This window comes from Ranitomeya imitator, chromosome 4 (genome assembly GCF_032444005.1).
Source record: "Ranitomeya imitator isolate aRanImi1 chromosome 4, aRanImi1.pri, whole genome shotgun sequence".
NCBI lineage: Eukaryota > Metazoa > Chordata > Amphibia > Anura > Dendrobatidae > Ranitomeya > Ranitomeya imitator.
In genome coordinates this window covers 423,398,797-423,420,231 of record NC_091285.1, presented here as the reverse complement: position 1 = coordinate 423,420,231, position 21,435 = coordinate 423,398,797, and the positions used below count along the sequence as shown (strand labels likewise).

Here is a 21,435-nt window from a genome sequence, read left to right as displayed (position 1 = left end):
TGACGTTGCAGCGTCCTGGATAGCGATATCGTCCAGTGTGACACGCAGCAGCGATCAGGCCCCTGCTGGGAGATCGCTGGTCGGGGCAGAAAGGCCAGGACTTTTTGTCGCTGGCTCTCCCGCTGACATCGCTGAATCGGCGTGTGTGACGCCGATTCAGCGATGTCTTCGCTGGTAACCAGGGTAAACATCGGGTTACTAAGCGCAGGGCCGCGCTTAGTAACCCGATGTTTACCCTGGTTACCATCGTTAAAGTAAAAAAAACAACCAATACATACTTACCTACCGCTGTCTGTCCCCGGTGCTCTGCTTCTCTGCTCTGGCTGTGAGCGCCGGGCAGCCGGAAAGCAGAGCGGTGACGTCACCGCTGTGCTTTCCGGCCGCTGTGCTTACACAGGACAGAGAAGCACAGCGCCGGGGGACAGACAGCGGTAGGTAAGTATGTAGTGGTTGTTTTTTTTACTTTAACGATGGTAACCAGGGTAAACATCGGGTTACTAAGCGCAGCCCTGCGCTTAGTAACCCGATGTTTACCCTGGTTACCGGCATCATTGGTCGCTGGAGAGCTGTCTGTGTGACAGCTCTCCAGCGACCAAACAGCGATGCTGCAGCGATCCGGATCGTTGTCGGTATCGCTGCAGCGTCGCTTAGTGTGACGGTACCTTTAGTGATATGCAAGCATTGTCAGTAGACCCTCCCTATCTAATGGTCTTTCAGGATAAGATTGTGTTAAAACCAGATCCAGCATATTTGCCAACGGTAGCTTCTAAGTTCCACAGAAGTCAGGAGATATATTTAAAACAAGAAGAGAATGTCCAGCTTCACTGAATCCGTAAAAAAGAGTTTTCTTTATTCTTTATTCACAAACTTTAAGCATAGAGGATACAGACTTCAGCACGAACCATATGGGTAAGAATCTCCATGCGTTTCTGCAGACTTCTTGTTTTGGACTTTATACGCCTAGACACAGCGAGTCCGTGCTCCTGAAGTTTGGTTTATGCATCACGGGTGAGCTGGCTTATATTTCTTCTTTCCAGGAGATATATTTACCATCCTTTTGTGATAATCCAGTTTCAGCAGAAGAACAGAAATGTCATATGCTAGATGTTAGAAGAGCAGTATTGGAATACTTGCACAAGACAGAACCTTGGAGGCAGAGTAGGGCTCTGTTTGTTTTTTTCCAGAATCCAAGAAAGGGGGCGCGTAAAACAAAAGGTTCTATTGCCAGCTGGATCAGAGATGCAATATGTCTTGCCTATTCTGCCAAAGGACAAATACCACCAGAAGGCATCAAGGCCCACTCCACTCGAGCCATGGCCTCATCCTGGGTGGAGAAAGCAGACATCTCCATAGACGTAATATGTAAGGCGGCAACGTGGTCATCTCCTTCCACCTTTTATAAACACTATCGTCTTGATCTATCATCTAAGGCCAACTTAGAGTTTGGGCGATCAGTACTTAGTGCTGTCGTCCCTCCCAGGTGATTGGTCTTTGAAAGTCTCTCGTAGAGTGCTGTCGTGGCGATAGGAAAGTCGATTTTTACTTACTGGTAATAGGATTTTACAGAGTCCACGACCGCACCCGCACACTCCCCCCCCGGTAGTTAAACACTGGATTCCTGCACTCTATTGGATGGTGTGCCTTTAGTTTGTCACTCTATAGAGGTGATGGTATATAGTAATGTTTAAGTGTATATGATTGTATACTAACTCAATGGCGGTGTCCCTTATACTCTGAAACACAAACTGGATTTAAAGGGGGACCGCCCCTTTAAAACCTGTAGGTTCCTGTCCAGATGGTGGGCAGATCCCCTCTCTCGTAGGGTGCTGTCGTGGACTCTGTAAAATACTATTACCGGTAAGTAAAAACCTGTTTTCAAGTCACGACCTTGCCCTTCAGCCTGACTACCACACCCAGTGTTCGCAAGGGTCATGGCAGTTGTCAGGTTCCTCTGGCAGCCTAGTAGCGTGGTTGTCCTGCCCTATTTGGTCGACTTTCTAGCCGCTCTTCCAGGACTACGCTATGTCACTTGCGATACCCTCTCACCTGGGCTAGCAGCTAAACTTAGATAAGTTTTCCTCATTTCCAGCCCAGCAGATCCTTTATGAGGATGATTCTGCACAAGGATGGTCATTCTCTCTCGAGTCAAGGTCGCGGCCCTTCAACAGGGTGTTTGCGCACTTGATCACTCATCCCCCTCAGTTCATTCGATTCGCTAGGAGGGTTTTGAGGAAAAATGGTGATCAACAATGGAAGCAGTTTCCTTCACTCCGCTTGTTTTCAGCAAGTCGATCAGGCTTTCAAAGGGTAGTCTCTGAGCTCCTTCCTCATCCAGGGCCTTCTCCTGGTCCAATGGTTATTAGTGAATACCAATGCCAGTCTTCTTCTCCCGATCATTGCTCTGGGGATCCGAACGGTACGGCTAATTTTACATCAGGTCCACTGCCTTCAGGCGGGTCACCCCATCCGACTTCAGCTGGATAATGCCATGGCTGTGCCTTACATCAGTCATCTAGCAGGTACCCACAGTCAAGCGCCATGGCCGAGGTACCTCACACTCTCTGATGGGCTGAGATCTAGCATTCGGTGATCTCGGCAGTACATATCCCTGGAGTAGAACACTGTGCGGCAGACATATTCAGCCTTCAGGGTTTCTCCTCAAGTGAGTGGAAACTTCACCCGGAAGTCTTCCATCAGATCTGCCTTCACTGGAGTACTCCAGATGTAGGTCATATGGCGTCCAAACTGAACGCCAATGTACTCTAGTTCATGGTTCGGCCTCGAGATCCAAGAGCATCGCAGTGCATCCTCTGTTCTTCCATGGTTCAATTTCCGAGATCTTTTTGGAAGCAGAAAGGGCCCCACTGACCATGTCAGGATTTCTCGCATGCGGTACTAGTATTTTTCCGTCTTACTGCAACAAAACTGCAAATATGGACTTCCTTGTGGGGAGTCTTCACCTGTGGTTCTTCCCTATCGCATACCGTTAGATCTTTGGGACCATTAATGGTCCTGGGGGTCTTACAGTAGACTCCTTTTTTTTATCCGGAAAGACTTTACTATCAGGGAAGGTCGCTCCCTTTTTTCTCTGCGTTCTTGTCATCCTGATGAGTCTTCAGAGCTTGCCGCTCTGTTCTTTCAGACTTTTTTCCTTATTAGCATCAAGGCAAGGTTGTCCTCAGGCCTTCCCCTTCCCTTGTTACCAAGGTGGTATTGTATTCCCACTGTTACAGGGGCATCTTCCTTCTCTCATCTCTTTCGGCTCCAGTTCACAAAACTGAATGGGTTCTCCATAATCTGGACGAAGTGAGTGCTCCGAGTAGGTACGTATCGAGGACGGCGTCCTTCCGAAGGTTGGACACTTTGTTTGGACTTCCCGACGGTCACAGGAAGGGTTTAGCCGTTTCATCAGCCATGTTAGCCTGGTGGATTCTTTCATCATCCAGGAGTCCTTCCGTGCTACATGTCAGCCTATCTCCCTGTCTGAGGGCTCTAGGCACCAGACTTCGGCAAGCACGGCAGCAAGCTTGCGGATTCGTCCAGTCCGCATGCATTCTTGAAGCACTGTAATTCCCACACTTCCACAGATGTGAGTCTATTGTTGTCCCCACCCAGGGACTGTTTTGGGATGTCCCACGGTCTGTGTCCCCCAATGAGGCGAAGGAGAAATAGGGATTTTTGTGTACTCACCGTAAAATCCTTTTCTCCGAGCCATTCATTGGGGGACACAGCTCCCACCCTATTAGCTTGTGCTTGTTTTTATAATATGACTTGCTATACTCTCATATGTAATATGACATGCTATACGCTGATGTGTTATTATTGATCTCCTACTGCTTTTGCACCGAACTGGTTAGCTGAGAGCCAGCAGGAGGGTGTATACTGCAGGGGAGGAGCTAACTTTTTTTGTATCACTTAGTGTTAGCCTCCTAGTGGCAGCAGCATACACCCATGGTCTGTGTCCCCCAATGAATGGCTTTGAGAAAAGGATTTTACGGTGACTACACAAAAATCCCTATTTTTTTTTATGGTGTTTACTAAAGGTGTTAACTAGTGGGACAGTTTTATAGGTCGGGCCATTCCAGACGTGGAAATGCAAAATGTGTATATTTAGTTTTTATATATAGTATATAATTTTTTTTTTTTTTTCATGAAAATATTTATTCATCAGTACAATTTATTGTTTCGTTTTTATTTTTAAGATTTTTACAAATTTTTTTTTTTTTTTTTTAACTTTATTCCACTATGTAACTTTCATTTTTTGCAGGCTGATCGCTTGTTTAGCATTGAGATGCAAAAGCATCCCTATGCTATGCAAACTGTCAGCTCTTCCTTGACAGACACAGTTGCTACAAAGTGCTTTGAGCCTGAGCAAGCAACTTTGCTAGATCTGGTGACCCGGATGTTGTAATAATGACATTGGGTTACCATGGCAACGACTGGGACCCTGCGATGATTTTGCGGGGTCTCCGATCCAAGGGCAGAGGAGATGTCTTCCCTCTGCCTGCTCCCGAAATGCTGTGGTCAAGTTCGATCGCAGCACTTAGGGTGTTAAAGTGCTTGCATCAGTGCGGGAACGCTCTTGGCACGGAGTTCCGGGTGTCGGCTATCAGTATCAATCTTTGCACACAAAATCACTGGGACGTATCCTTCCGTCCAGGTCAATAAGTACCAGGTCTCAGGGACGTATTGATATGTCTTGGGTGCTAAATGGGTTAAAGGGAATCTGTCAGCAGGATTTCACACCATTTCTTATGTGCATGTAGCTCTTACAAAAATAAGTCCAACAATACCTCTACATGGTCGTTCAATTCCTTCGTTAATGAAAAATCACTGCTTGAATTGATGTGCAGATGAGGATGAAGTGCTATATTTGTATACAGTGGGGCAAAAAAGTATTTAGTCAGTCAGCAATAGTGCAAGTTCCACCACTTAAAAAGATGAGAGGCGTCTGTAATTTACATCATAGGTAGACCTCAACTATGGGAGACAAACTGAGAAAAAAAAATCCAGAAAATCACAGTCTGTTTTTTTATCATTTTTTTTGCATATTATGGTGGAAAATAAGTATTTGGTCAGAAACAAACAATCAAGATTTCTGGCCCTCACAGACCTGTAACTTCTTCTTTAAGAGTCTCCTCTTTCCTCCACTCATTACCTGTAGTAATGGCACCTGTTTAAACTTGTTATCAGTATAAAAAGACACCTGTGCACACCCTCAAACAGTCTGACTCCAAACTCCACTATGGTGAAGACCAAAGAGCTGTCAAAGGACACCAGAAACAAAATTGTAGCCCTGCACCAGGCTGGGAAGACTGAATCTGCAATAGCCAACCAGCTTGGAGTGAAGAAATCAACAGTGGGAGCAATAATTAGAAAATGGAAGACATACAAGACCACTGATAATCTCCCTCGATCTGGGGCTCCACGCAAAATCCCACCCCGTGGGGTCAGAATGATCACAAGAACGGTGAGCAAAAATCCCAGAACCACGCGGGGGGACCTAGTGAATGAACTGCAGAGAGCTGGGACCAATGTAACAAGGCCTACCATAAGTAACACACTACGCCACCATGGACTCAGATCCTGCAGTGCCAGACGTGTCCCACTGCTTAAGCCAGTACATGTCCGGGCCCGTCTGAAGTTTGCTAGAGAGCATTTGGATGATCCAGAGGAGTTTTGGGAGAATGTCCTATGGTCTGATGAAACCAAACTGGAACTGTTTGGTAGAAACACAACTTGTCGTGTTTGGAGGAAAAAGAATACTGAGTTGCATCCATCAAACACCATACCTACTGTAAAGCATGGTGGTGGAAACATCATGCTTTGGGGCTGTTTCTCTGCAAAGGGGCCAGGACGACTGATCCGGGTACATGAAAGAATGAATGGGGCCATGTATCGTGAGATTTTGAGTGCAAACCTCCTTCCATCAGCAAGGGCATTGAAGATGAAACGTGGCTGGGTCTTTCAACATGACAATGATCCAAAGCACACCACCAGGGCAACGAAGGAGTGGCTTCGTAAGAAGCATTTCAAGGTCCTGGAGTGGCCTAGCCAGTCTCCAGATCTCAACCCTATAGAAAACCTTTGGAGGGAGTTGAAAGTCCGTGTTGCCAAGCAAAAAGCCAAAAACATCACTGCTCTAGAGGAGATCTGCATGGAGGAATGGGCCAACATACCAACAACAGTGTGTAGCAATCTTGTGAAGACGTACAGAAAACGTTTGACCTCTGTCATTGCCAACAAAGGATATATTACAAAGTATTGAGATGAAATTTTGTTTCTGACCAAATACTTATTTTCCACCATAATATGCAAATAAAATGTTAAAAAAACAGACAATGTGATTTTCTGGATTTTTTTTTCTCAGTTTGTCTCCCATAGTTGAGGTCTACCTATGATGTAAATTACAGACGCCTCTCATCTTTTTAAGTGGTGGAACTTGCACTATTGCTGACTGACTAAATACTTTTTTGCCCCACTGTATTTGAAGCCTCGGTCACTCCAGGACTATTCTGCATTAAGCGTCGCCTCATTCTGCTTATCTGACATCTAATATACCGGAAGTCACTCAGCATAGAGGCTGGCAGTTAAGTATGACGAGGTGGCGCAAGGCGGGGAATAAAGCCGGAGTATCAGAGGCTTCAAATACACTGCAGCTCTTCAGCCTCATTCAAATGCCAAGTACTCAGTATTCTAGGAACACATAGGCCATGTAAAGGGTATTGCTGGACTGGTCCTAGAAAGGGCTTCATACACATATAAATAGTTTGGGGGTGAAATCTTGCTGACAGATTCCCTTTAAATTTAAAGAGCCATCTCATTTTCAGTGTATAGAGATATAAAAGCAGGGAAAATAAATCTTAATTACCTTAATTCCCTCTGCAGCTTCACCCTGCTGTTCTTCGGGCACTGAAAGGGAGAGCAGCACGGCAGTGTCTAACACAGGAGCTCAACCTACATGTGCAGCAGAACCGCGCTGTGCTGGATCACCAACAATTTGACTTCATTGTTCGTCTGATGAACTGCTGCCTACAGGTTAGTTGCTAAAAAAAAATAAATAAAAAAAAAAATGTTTCCATTCCCAACGTTCCGTATTTTTCGGACTATAAGATGCACTTTTCCCCAAAAAAAATTGTGAGAAAAATGGGGTGTGTGTGTGTGTGTGCGTGCAGTGGTGTGGTGTAGCGGCGGCCGAGGTGCGGTGATGTTGAGGCATGTTGGGTGGTACAGCGTGCACTTGAGTAGGGTCCTTTCCTCAGGTGAGGTGATGCCTCGTCCCGGTGTCCATGGAGAGTTGAGCCGGGTGAATTACGGGTTTATCGGTGGCGGCGGCCATCTTCCTGGGGCTTCAGAAAAATTCGCAGATTGAGATCTCTGCTTCAGGAAACTGGCTGCCGCGATCTCCATCTGCACATGCGCTGCCTCCCGCGGCCATTTTCCTGAAGCCCCGGGAAGCAGAGTGCTCAATCTGTGCACTTGCGGCCTCAGGAAGATAACCGGCGCCACCGAGAAATCCATGATTAACCCAGCTCTGCTGCTCGCCTTGGATACCGGGCCGCGGCATCACCACACCTGAGGAAGGGACCCTGCTCAGGTGCACGTCGTACCGCGCCTCAGCATCACTGCACCGCTGTTGCTGCCATACCACTGCCGCAACCCCCCGTGGACACCAGGTCGCGGCGTTGCCCACCTTAGCAGGAAGGGACCCTGCTAAGGTACACTCCCCACAGACCACACCCAACATCACCGCCGACACCGGACCGGACCTATCCTGAGGAAGGGACCATGCCTCCTGTGACCCTGATGTACCACCGCCAGCCCTCAGGTAAGATACCTTAAATTTGGACAATAAGACGGACCCCCATCTTATAAAAAAAATCTTTTTTTCTGCTATTATCGCCCCAAAATTTGGGGTGCGTCTTATGGTCCGGTGCGTCTTATAGTCTGAAAAATGCATGACTTTAAAATGATTTTTGTCTACTACCCAATTGTAAAAACTGTATATGCATTTCAAAAATGACTAAGACTGTGTGAAGTTGCTCTTGGAGGCTTTGGGTGGAGACTTGAAGACTTCTAAGAGTTACATTGTTGTATACTTTTATAGGATTTTTTAAACATCCAGTAGGAATGTACAAAACGCAGGACAAAAACATTTAATTTTCCTTGTAGGAGGCCATGTTTTTAGTAGCCATTACATTAAACCGCCCTTCCCAGCAAGAAAAATACGTAGTATATGACATATATAGTTGAACTGTTGGGTTGAACAATTAATAAAATGTTCACTCTCTAGTTGCCTACTCCTGGCCTAATGGATATTGATCAGGTGCGCACTAAAGAAATAATCATATGACACACACAGTCAGATGTAAATTCTCCTTGATCAATCTATGGCTCAGCTCCAAGGCTTTATTCAGTCAGGACACAAGTTTATATATCCCCTGTAAGGGGGGCTCGGTTAGCTTTAAAATGGGACTGATCGGATACATTCCATTGGTTAGTGGGTTGGGCAATGAGCAAGTCCATGGGCTGATCCATGAGGTCATCAGGGTGGGTTGGTCCATGAGGTCATCAAGGTGGGCGTCAGTGTGGTTGGATCCATGAGGTCATCAGGGTGGGCGTTATCTTGGATATCAGCACATGGTATGCTGATACAGGATATGGCAGCCATCTTTAGTGTCTTATTTTGATCTGAGAAAGCTTATGTAAGGTTAAACAATACATGTTATGGGTCACTTCTCTCATTCTCTTATGTCTCTCATTCTCTTATGTCTCTCATTCTCTTATGTCTCTCATTCTCTTATGTCTTGAGGTTAATTAAGTATTTGATATTATGGCTCTCCTCAACAGAACATTTAGGAATAGTGGTTTTCACAACTCTTCATCCTCTTTTACACGTACATGATTCTTTTATGGACAATGTAAATCCTGAAGGTTTTTCAGTTGGAGAAGTAATAGGCTTGCCTTTCCTTCCTCAGGATTGTACATCACTGGATGAACATTTTATAGCTGCAGCCCTTTTACCCTTGGTGACAGCGTTCTGCAGGGTAAGATTTTAACTAATGCACTGTATAATGGGCTAATCAATTGTCTATTTGGTTTTAATGTTGTAATACTCTTTTGGCTTATTACACTACATTCCTTATGAACATTCTCTTTCCAGAAATTGAGTCCTGGCATCACGCAGTTTGCTTATAGCTGTGTACAAGAGCATTTAGTTTGGACTAACATGCAGTTCTGGGAAGCCATGTTTTATGGAGATGTTCAAAACCACATCAGGGCTTTGTATGTAAATTCTGAGGAGAATGGCTCAAATCTGGTAACTATACGAAAGTTTTTACTTATTTATGGCATTCTTGTTATATAGGTGTGGGTTAGCTGAATTAAAGGGTATTTGCATTTGCACTGCTTAATTGTTGTGAACGGGGGTCTCTAGAATTACGGTAATGGTTCCCTTATCGTGCATTCTAAACTAGCTGCTGATAAATGAAATGTCTTTTTTGGTTGCACAAAAGATCGTTTTGGGCAGCATATCATCCCGTGTAAACGGTACCTCCGCTGCCGAGAGCAGTGTTCAGTGCCAAACTACTAGTAGTGATGAGCGAAGTGCTTTGATAAGGTGTTATCCAAGCATGTGCCGATGGTAATGAAGTGCCTTCGGCATGTTCAAATAATATGTTCGAGTTCCCTATTAAACAAGGCAATCCATGCATGTGTTGTGGCTGTCGAACCGGAGACGCAAACATATTATTCGTGCGTTCCAAAGTCACTCGGTTATCACCAGAGCATTCTCGGATAACACCTTAATTGGGGAAGTTCGCTCATCACTATTAGTTAGCATTAAGTGCGCATCTAAAGTCTGGTTGGCCAGTGTCAAGCTATTAAGTGAACGCTGATTGGTGGTCTTTTAGTGCCGCAGGTTGCTTAAATGTTTGTCTGGACTTTCCACAAGTCTGCAGTCACTATACAAGTGAATTGAGTGAGGCTGTGCACATCTAGTCGGAATGTGGCCGCCAGTACGCATTTCACATGCTTACGGTCACATGACTGTTCGGTCCCTTCGCTGGCAATGTAAAATCCTCACAGTGCGCACAGTACGTGATGTGTATTCACTAGACTGCTTCTGTCATAGCCTGGACAAGCACTTCAATGTAAATTGAGCTCTAGAGGGGGATTGTATTAAAATGTGGCATATGTGTATAATAGAGAGATGTGAGGGGATGGATAATGGCGGTAAATATCAATCTATAAGCCGTGACGGAACTAACATTGGAATATGATGATTTATTAACTTTAGCATATGAATACATTAAGCTTTGGATCTCAGGTTTTTGATCATAAGAAATGTTTTAAAGGTCAGCTGACACTTGTGCTGCTTCTATATTTTCCTTCACATAGCCTGTATTCCGTGATTGAGGATGCAAATATATTATGTTTGAGGGGGAGAGATTGGAGCACCCCATTTTAGATGGTTCTAGACTTAACACTTATCATGTGATTATGTTCACGATAGTACAATAAAGTTGCTTTTATTACTGAAAGTTGAATCTTTTTTTTTTTTTTATTGAGCACCAGTATAATAATAATAATAATCTTTATTTTTATATAGCGCTAACATATTCCGCAGCGCTTTACAGTTTTGCACACATTATCATCACTGTCCCCGATGGGGCTCACAATCTAAATTCCTATCAGTATGTCTTTGTAATGTGGGAGGAAACCGGAGTGCCCGGAGGAAACCCACGCAAACACGGAGAGAACATACAAACTCTTTGCAGATGTTGTCCTGGGTGGGATTAGAACCCAGGACCCCAGCGCTGCAAGGCTGCTGTGCTAACCACTGCGCCACCGTGCCGCCCACCAGTATGCCTTTTTATTAGTACCGTAAGTGTCCTCTCTGTAAAAGACAACTTTAAAATAGAGGGTTAAATAACTCTATTGCTGTTTTCATGGCTTTAATTTTTAAAAGATTTATTGCATTTTTTTTATGATCGGTTTTAATCTATCATGATCTATTTTGTGAACTGGGAATGTGTTATTTGTTCAGTACGTTAAATAAATTGCAAAAAGTATTCTAAAATATATAGTTATAATAATAATAATAATAATAATATTAATGCGGTTTAAATAAAATCTGTTTTATTAGGATGAAGTTGAAGTAGAAGAGAGATCTGCCCTGGAGTTGGCAGCTGAGCAGTGTCGTCTGTGGCCAACACTTATACGTGAGAAACAGTTAGAACTTATCCAGAAAGAGGAGAGCACCGTGTTTAGCCAGGCTATCCACTATGCCAACCGTATGAGCTACCTCCTCCTTCCGTTGGACACCTCTAAAAACCGCCTTCTGCGAGGGGGCGCCGGATTTGCAGATACTGAAAGTGTAACGAACAGCTTCATCACAAACAGGTTGTTGAAGAGACCTTTCTGTCTTCTAATGATGTTTGATCACACTTCTGCAATATTCAATGCGCTAACCCTTATTTTTCTTCTTTCCTTCCAAAATAATTCAGCATGGCAGGCAGCGTTGCAGAAAGTGCAGATACAGAAAGTGGGTTTGAAGATTCTGAAGGCTCAGATGTAGCTCATTGCGTTGTCCGTTTTATAACCCGTTTTGTGGACAAAGTGTGTACGGAGAGTGGGGTTACATCTGATCACCTAAAAGGCCTGCACACCATGATCCCAGGTGCAGTATTCCACTTTTTAATAGTTGTCCTTTTTAAGTGCTGTTGGTAGTATGGGTTGTTTTTGGGCTCTTGACAGTGATAAAATATGCATTACTTTTTTGCATTGTAGGTTAGAGGTTTTCTCAAGGTTCCAAATGTGTAAAATTGCATAAGTGCTTAACAGGCAACTTTCAAATTTATCCTCCCCATCCTAAAGAACTTAGGTTTTTTTTAATTTTATAGTGTACAGCTCATTGTCTAAGTTACCTGCCACCCTGCAGTAGTGTCCGGTTACCTAATCATTACAGCCTGCTTATGCCGCTCTGAAGATGGCTGTGTCTGGCCAGCTTCAGTCCCTTTGCACTACTTCAATGCGGCAGAGGCAAAGCCTGGCAGAGAGCGTAGTTCAAACCAGTGGCGCAGCCATGCTGCTGATCTGATCTTTCAATGTTCAGGAGCACAACGCCCCTGCATAGCAGGAAGCTGGAAGGCAGGGGAGCGGTGCGCTCCTGAATATTATGCATAAGAAAATCCCTTTTAGGCTATGTGCACATGTCAGGATTTCTTGCAGAAATTTCCTGAACAAAACCCGACATTTTCTGCAAAAAATCCGCATACGTTTTTCTTGCGTTTTTCCCCCCGTGTTTTTCTCTCGTTTTTTTGCAGATTTTTTTGCGTTTTTTTCCGGAGGTTCCCAATGCAATAATATAGTGTGAAATAAGCAAAAAATCCGCAAAACTAATGAACATGCTGTGTTTTTTTTTTTTTTTTACCGCGATGCGTTTTTTTTCACGGAAAAAAACGCAACATATGCACAAAAATTGCAGAATGCATTGTAAATGATGGGATGCATATGTATACGTATTTTATGCGTTTTTATAGCTAAAAACCGTGAAAAATCCACGTGTGCACACAGCCTTAAGCAACGGTTGAAATCAAATTCTGGACACTTGTTAGACACTTTGGGAGTTGCATGTCTAGTCTCCAGGATGCATCAATACACCGACATCTTCTACTTGTTGTCCTGATAGGTGGAGGTCCCAGAGGTGGTGGATGTAGCATAAATAAAACCAGATTGCTTGTTTGTGGGTGCATCAGGCGCTGCTATGTACTGCTTCATTTCTGTGAAGCTTAGAGGAAGCTTTCTGGTATATAGTTTGTAAGCTTGCGAGCAGGGCCCTCACTCCTCCTGGTATCTGTTTTGAACTGTATTTCTGTTATGCTGTAATGTCTATTGTCTGTACAAGTCCCCTCTATAATTTGTAAAGCGCTGCGGAATATGTTGGCGCTATATAAATAAAAATTATTATTATTATTAAGGGAAGGGTTAACCTGGATAACTGAGCACTACTGTTATCAATCTGGAGCTTTTAGCAGCTCCCACGCAATGTGCTGCTAACAGAAGTTAACTGGCACAGAAAAGATCTGCCAGGATTTTATAGTGACGCCAATGTATCAAACAAATTGAACTACTACATTATCACTCACTCTAATGAAACGGTGTAACTTGTTGGCTGTTCTTATATCTGTCAAGCTTTGTAAAAGTGCATTAAGTGAATATGTATTTTTTGTATGTATATGTTTTTACCTATAGTAGCTGCTACTAATTACACTGGCATCTCATCATTAATGTTGGGTCCCATCATGACCTTATCAGTAGAGGGCAATCGGCTTCTTTCCAGTGTCAGATTACATAATATTTTGTAGTGGAGGCCAGGAATTAAAGTGAATATCCATTGTAAACACAATTTAAGACTGATTTATTACATAACATATTGTAGGCTTTCACGCTCTCTGGTAGACATTAGGCCTTAAGTATTCACACAAGCTATACAGCTTTGGTCCAAACGTGCAGTCTTTATTGCTTTGCTTTCCATTGTTTTTGACGCTGTAAAACTTCTCGTAAAGATAAATTTCTAGCCTTGTCCGTGTGCTAACTAAATGGACCCTGACTACTCACATATATGTTGGATCTTCCCCCACTCCCTTAAAGGGGGGGTTTCTGGGAATTTACAAAAAATTTACCTAAGCACTAGCAGGTAGGCAATTGCAGCTTACCTGCCTGTTGGGCACGGTGCCATTCTTCCCTGGCACAGATTGGTCACATACTGCCATTCTGATAGACACAAAAGAGAATAGTAAAACCAAAAACACTCAGTTTGAAAAAATGTTGCAGTAATCCGCAAGTGCTAGTAAAAGATGTAAAAAACAGGGTATTTGGTTGATACGTTTTTTGCAAAAAATGTATACTAAGCTGCTCTACCAATCTTCACGGTATACCCTTATCAGAGCAGTCCTAACTAATGTATGCAATCCCTATCTGATGTATTTAAAAACCTGATCATCTGTATATAACCTGTGTGAACAGGGTTCAGAGAGGAAAAATCCATGTGTGCATACAGGGTAGAACAGCTTTTGTGCAGATAGCCCAAGAGGAGTGGTGGAACTCCCCAGTCTTGTAGACACAAGAGAACAATTATGGAAACAGGAACACATGGGCTACTTGCACAGTGAACAAGTCTGTATGATCATGTTCACACACCACCAAGAAACCTGAAGACACAAGAGAATAGTAAAACCAAAAACACTCAGTTTGAAAAAATGTTGCAGTAATCCGCAAGTGCTAGTAAAAGATGTAAAAAACAGGGTATTTGGTTGATACGTTTTTTTGCAAAAAATGTATACTAAGCTGCTCTACCAATCTTCACGGTATACCCTTATCAGAGCAGTCCTAACTAATGTATGCAATCCCTATCTGATGTATTTAAAAACCTGTTCACACAGGTTATATACAGATGATCAGGTTTTTAAATACATCAGATAGGGATTGCATACATTAGTTAGGACTGCTCTGATAAGGGTATACCGTGAAGATTGGTAGAGCAGCTTAGTATACATTTTTTGCAAAAAACGTATCAACCAAATACCCTGTTTTTTACATCTTTTACTAGCACTTGCGGATTACTGCAACATTTTTTCAAACTGAGTGTTTTTGGTTTTACTATTCTCTTTTGTGTCTTCAGGTTTCTTGGTGGTGTGTGAACATGATCATACAGACTTGTTCACTGTGCAAGTAGCCCATGTGTTCCTGTTGCCATTCTGATAGGCAGCTGGCTCCCCGCTTTGACAGCTGGATCCCTGCTGCCTATCAGAATGATATCAGAAGTCCCGCCTCATCAACATAGCAGAGGAAAAGCCTCTGCTCTGTAGATGTGATGTCGGCAAAGTCTGTCTCCTGAAGCCCTGGCAGGAGCGGTCTATGACAGCTCTATCTTGAGGGAGAATGGCGCCATGCACAACAGGCAGGTAAGTTGCAATTACCTGCCTGTTAGTTCTTAGGTACATCTTTTGTTTTTTGTAAAGTCTCGGATACCCCCTTTAAACAAAACATCTATTGTCCATAGCAAGGCTTTGGAGCTGGTAAGCCAAACCTTGAACTTCGACTCCTCAATTTCCCTAACTCCCGAATATACAGCACTGCCTCACTACTGGGCATGTACATAAAGTGCAGCACAGATTCATCTCATCTAAAAGCTGAGATCTTTAGATCAGGAACAGAACAGACATTTATAGGACATTTCATAACTTTCCTAAATTATGAAACAATTAACAGCACATCCTGCACTGTATGTACTACTGTACCCAATGTATTATTTTAGGAGTCGGTCTATTTTATCCTCCTGACCCCAACATATTGGGCACTGACTCCGACTCCACAGCCTTCTTCTATAGCAGCCACTGTTACTTGCAGTTCTGTGCTTACGACCTGTGCAGGCTCTTCTCGGAGAGGAATTCTGGCCTGTATCTCTCTTGAGCTCCCAGACATCTCCAGTCTGGTCCGCTTCCCTGACCTGACTGGCTAAGGAGAACAGCTAGTTTGGCAATGTGCAGGCCAGTCACGGGCACTAATAAGCACCTGTAGAGCTAGGATTTAACCTTAGCCTACCTGGCTTTGCTACAATAGAACTACAGTGGTTGTGACAGCCAGCAGATACTGCTATATGGGGCTTCCATTGAACTCCTTGTGAAGTTGCATATATTTGTATGCAGTGAACGCCCTCCAGTGACTATTGCAGTTGTTCAGAACCTTATTATGCAATTTTTTGCCCTGGTGATGGGAGGCACCGCATTGTTGGGTGCCATGGACTTCTTCAATGATAGTTTTGCTACTGGTACACCTGCAGAAAATGTAGTCATCCACTTGCCACAAGGGAATGTTAGTAATGCAAGGTAAAGCTATAATAAAATGTGCTTCATATACAGTATGTAGGCCGCTTAGCTTAGATGTTCCTCCAGAAGCGTGTTGTTCTTTTGGATTTTACTATATATTATGACTAATTTGAGTTGCGGGTTTGGATACCAGATCTATACTGGTTTCATGGTATGATTGTGTCTCTTTATTGTTATGTAGACATTGTTCAGATGCATATAGAGACCTTGGATGCTGTTCACAGGGAAAGTAAGAGGCTGCCTCCAATCCAGAAGGTTAGTATTTTAATTAGCCAGTTATTAATTCGAGCTGTTGCTCAATACTTGTACAATTGTTTGATATTGCTATCATTTACTTTTTTATTTTTGTAGATGTCTTTTATATTACGCTTACCATTTTTCTTGTTTGTATTTCTTAGCCAAAATTGTTGCGACCAGCCTTGTTAGTAGGTGAGGATTTCGTAATGGATGGACTTCGAGTATATCTTTTACCAGACGGACGAGAGGAAGCTTCAGGTGGTAGTCTTGGAGGTCCACCCCTGCTCCCTGCTGAAGGGGCGCTATTCCTCACTACTTACCGTTGCATCTTTAAGGGTACTCCAGTCGACCCATTAGGTGAGCACAGGTTTTTTATTTGTCTTGAAATTATTTTCCTTTGTCTGTCACTTTAATTGTCAACTACCTGATGTAATTTTTCAATAAAGTTTCAATCATTTTATTATTCCTCTGCCAATACTGCATTATGCTAGATTATCTCTGTAGCTCCTCAGTTCTCATCCTTTGTGTTTAGGGTTATGGACTAAAACCAATTCTTTGTAGCCTGAACCTGCAGCCACGTTCCTCATCTATATATATATATATATATATATATATATATATATATATATATATATATATATATATATATATATATATATATATATACACACATACATATACATATATATATATATATATATATATATATATATATATATATATATATATACATACATATACATATACATATATATATACTAGATTGTGGCCCGATTCTAACGCATCGGGTATTCTAGAATATGCATGTCCCTGTAATATATGGACAATGATGATTCCAGAATTCGCGGCAGACTGTGTCCGTCGCTGATTGATCGAGGCAACCTTTATGACATCATCGTCGCCATGGCAACCATTATGACATCATCGTCGCTGTGCCCGTTGCGGGATGTCTACGTCCTTTATGACATCATCGTCGCTGTGCCCGTCGCTGATTGGTCGAGGCCTGGCGGCCTCGACCAATCAGAGACGCGGGATTTCTACGTCGATGCTGTGCCAGTCTCTGATTGGTCGAGGCCTGGCGGCCTCGACCAATCAGAGACGCGGGATTTCCAAGACAGACAGACAGACAGACAGACAGACCCTTAGGCAATTATATATATACTAGATTGTGGCCCGATTCTAACGCATCGGGTATTCTAGAATATGCATGTCCCCGTAGTATATGGACAATGATGATTCCAGAATTCGCGGCAGACTGTGCCCGTCGCTGATTGGTCGAGGCAACCTTTAAGACATCATCGTCGCCATGGCAACCATTATGACATCTATGTCGATACTGTGCCCGTCGCTGAATCAGAAACGTGAGATGTCTACGTCCTTTATGACATCGTCGCTGTGCCCGTTGCTGATTGGTCGAGGCCTGGCGGCCTCGACCAATCAGAGAGCCGGGATTTCCAAGACAGACAGACAGACAGACAGACAGACAGACAGACAGACAGACAGACAGACTAGATTGTGGCCCGATTCTAACGCATCGGGAATTCTAGAATATGCATGTCCCCGTAGTATATGGACAATGATGATTCCAGAATTTGCGGCAGACTGGAGGACTGATCAATATAGAAGTGTCAGGAGGACTGATCAATATAGAGGTGTCAGGAGGACTGATCAATATAGAAGTGTCAGGACTGATCAATATAGAAGTGTCAGGAGGACTGATCAATATAGAAGTGTCAGGAGGACTGATCAATATAGAAGTGTCAGGAGGACTGATCAATATAGAAGTGTCAGGAGGACTGATCAATATAGAAGTGTCAGGAGGACTGATCAATATAGAAGTGTCAGGAGGACTGATCAATATAGAAGTGTCAGGAGGACTGATCAATATAGAAGTGTCAGGAGGACTGATCAATATAGAAGTGTCAGGAGGACTGATCAATATAGAAGTGTCAATCAGAGACGTGGGATTTCTACGTCGATGCTGTGCCGGCCTCTGATTGGTCGAGGCCTGTCGGCCTCGACCAATCAGAGAGCCGGGATGTCTACGTCCTTTATGACATCATCGTCGCTGTGCCCGTCGCTGATTGGTCGAGGCCTGGCGGCCTCGACCAATCAGAGACGCGGGATTTCTACGTCGATGCTGTGCCGGTCTCTGATTGGTCGAGGCCTGGCGGCCTCGACCAATCAGAGAGCCGGGATTTCCAAGACAGACAGACAGACAGACAGACAGACAGACAGACAGACAGACAGACAGACAGACAGACAGACAGACAGACAGACAGACGGAAAAACCCTTAGACAATTATATATATAGATAGATATATATATATTTTATATATTTTTTTTTTATATTTAAATTAAATGTGAGTATGTATTAATATACTCACCTGCAGCCACTTTCTCCAGGATCCAGCGCTGTTCTTCTTCTCCGTGATATCACTGCTCTGAAGACTAGCCTGCTCACTTTAATTTAATTACATATAGATGGGAGTCTTTCTTTGAGAACTCTTTTAGTTTAAACCTGCTGAATCAAGATCATTGTTTTCGGTTGAGCAAAACACTGTAAACAGAGCTCGCACTGCTGAGGACAATGACAGACTATGTGCACTGAACAGTGTACTACAGATTTCTAGGTGTGCATTAGTGATGAGGGAGTATACTCATTGCTCGGGTTTCCCTGAGCATGCTCTGATGTCCTCTGAGTATTTTGGCATCCTCGGAGATTTAGTTTTTATCAGGCTGCTAGACAGCCTGAATACATGTGGGGATTGCCTGTTTGTTAGGGAATCCTCATGTATTTAGGCTGTCCAGCTGCCGCAAATCATGCAGCTTTGTGGACAAAAACTAAATCTCCGAGCACGCCAATATACTGAGACCACCCGAGCATGCTCAGGAAAACCCGAGCAACGAGTATAATCGCTCATCACTAGTGTGTATTAATTACAGCGGTCTGTCTGTGTGAACAGGCTATTAAATGACCTCCGATCTGTAAATATTTACAGATCAATGGTCGCTTAATGCCAACAGTTGATCTGTGTAAACAGACCTTTATTCGATGTGCGTAAAGTAGTAGGGATGGGATAAAGGGGAGTATGTACGTGTGAAATGGTGTATTTTTATCAAGACTAGTTGCTTCATTATTAAGTAAGGTCCAAGCCTAGAAAAAATTGGTGCTTGACAAAACAACTCTCACTGTAAGCATGTTTACTTTTTGAGTTTTTGGGAGAAGAAGAGAAGGTTATAAAAATGTGTATTGGAAATGTGGTGGTGTGTTTTTAATGCAGTGTCTGAACAAACGGTTGTGCGCTCCTTCCCCATTGCGTCTCTGACAAAGGAGAAGAAAGTCAGTGTCCCGGCCCATCATGACCAGTATGTTCAGGAAGGACTTCAGCTCCGCTCATGTACTTTCCAGGTGAATGTTTATCTTAGTTATTTTATTGTGAGATGATGCTATAGCTACTCCTGCCTCATGTGCACAATACTTGTCCTGTAGAACTGTGCAGAAATTTGTATTTCTTGTTGCCTCATATATTTTTGCACAGGGACATAAGTTTGAGACATAATCATTAACACAAATCCATTCAGCCACAAAATAGTAAGGGCTGATGAATTGGTGAGATTCCTTTATTCCACCCCCTCATGGTGGCATTTGATTCTCGATTGTGCTTCAGTGTATTAATGTTCTTTATGCCACTTGACATTACACATGATATTAGTCATGAGCTGTGCTTCAGTGCGAGCACTATGTTTCAGTACATAACTTCTAGTTATGACACATTTGATAGCAATTTTAGCTACTACTTTCCTTAAAACACACTTTGTGGCCACCTATGGTAAGGAGAAACGCACAAAATCAAAATCCATGCAAAACGTCTACAGATTACTTATTAGAAAAATAAAATGAAAAATATCAAAATACGGATGACATATCCACTGTCCATGGGGATGAAACACTTCTTATGTTTTGATAGGATAGCAGTAGACCTTTATACAGTTATGGATTTCTCTACATGTCACATATATTTTGGTTTCAGCTGCTGCGGGTGGCGTTTGATGAGGAAGTCCCTTCTGAGATCTCTGAAGGTTTCCGCAAACAGCTGCACAAACTGAGGTATCCTCAAGATGTGCAAGGAACTTTCCCGTTCAGTGTTGGTCTTTCCCTACAACATACTGCTCAACCTAGAACCAAGGACAAGAATCCCTCCATCAAGTGAGTCTACCCAATAATTGTTAGAATGCTATACGGTCATCCTAGTGCTATAGTAAGTAGCAGATGTCCTCTAGGTTTCATTCCTTGTATAAATCTTTATGAAAAGACTACACAAAATCTTAGTATTCCTTTACGTTTCCCACCTCGCCCTATGTTGTATGTCATTTAGCAATGTACTGTTCATACAGGTTGGCCCCTCTGACTTAGCCATATACATTCAGTGATACATATGATAAAGGCACAAGAACATGACGACTACTTGTTATTCTTGTCATTGCTTATCATAGATCTTTTGAACTTCTAATGAAAAAATACTCATGTGGTATATAAGAAAATATGTATTTACCATCCATGTAACTTATAGTAGCAGTATTAATTAAGGCAAACAGGATCATGGGGTGCATTAAGAGAGGTCTGGATACACATGATGAGAGCATTATACTGCCTCTGTACAAATCCCTAGTTAGACCGCACACTGAGTACTGTGTCCAGTTTTGGGCACCGGTGCTCAGGAAGGATATAATGGAACTAGAGAGAGTACAAAGGAGGGCAACAAAATTAATAAAGGGGATGGGAGAACTACAATACCCAGATAGATTAGCGAAATTAGGATTATTTAGTCTAGAAAAAAGACGACTGAGGGGCGATCTAATAACCATGTATAAGTATATAAGGGGACAATACAAATATCTCGCTGAGGATCTGTTTATACCAAGGAAGGTGACGGGCACAAGGGGGCATTCTTTGCGTCTGGAGGAGAGAAGGTTTTTCCACCAACATAGAAGAGGATTCTTTACTGTTAGGGCAGTGAGAATCTGGAATTGCTTGCCTGAGGAGGTGGTGATGGCGAACTCAGTCGAGGGGTTCAAGAGAGGCCTGGATGTCTTCCTGGAGCAGAACAATATTGTATCATACAATTATTAGGTTCTGTAGAAGGACGTAGATCTAGGGATTTATTATGATGGAATATAGGCTGAACTGGATGGACAAATGTCTTTTTTCGGCCTTACTAACTATGTTACTATGTTAATTGGGTCACAACTGAAGAGCAAGGACGCATCTTCATCTGTTTGGGATGTAACCAACAGTTTTCTGAAT

General features: G+C 43.1%; 1 protein-coding gene across 7 annotated transcripts in view; it reads left to right on the top strand.

Annotated features, from left to right (window-relative positions):
• The window catches only part of SBF1 (SET binding factor 1), a 260,258-nt gene that overhangs the window by 127,961 nt on the left and 110,862 nt on the right, over window positions 1–21,435 (top strand). For all 7 annotated transcript variants that reach the window (XM_069765474.1, XM_069765471.1, XM_069765468.1 and 4 more), the window contains 9 exons: window positions 6,889–7,038; window positions 8,979–9,047; window positions 9,164–9,319; window positions 11,147–11,403; window positions 11,508–11,680; window positions 16,072–16,145; window positions 16,289–16,484; window positions 19,412–19,539; window positions 20,162–20,337. In XM_069765474.1, the coding sequence (XP_069621575.1) occupies window positions 6,889–7,038; window positions 8,979–9,047; window positions 9,164–9,319; window positions 11,147–11,403; window positions 11,508–11,680; window positions 16,072–16,145; window positions 16,289–16,484; window positions 19,412–19,539; window positions 20,162–20,337 (1,379 nt within the window). The remainder of the gene's footprint in view (window positions 1–6,888; window positions 7,039–8,978; window positions 9,048–9,163; window positions 9,320–11,146; window positions 11,404–11,507; window positions 11,681–16,071; window positions 16,146–16,288; window positions 16,485–19,411; window positions 19,540–20,161; window positions 20,338–21,435) is intronic.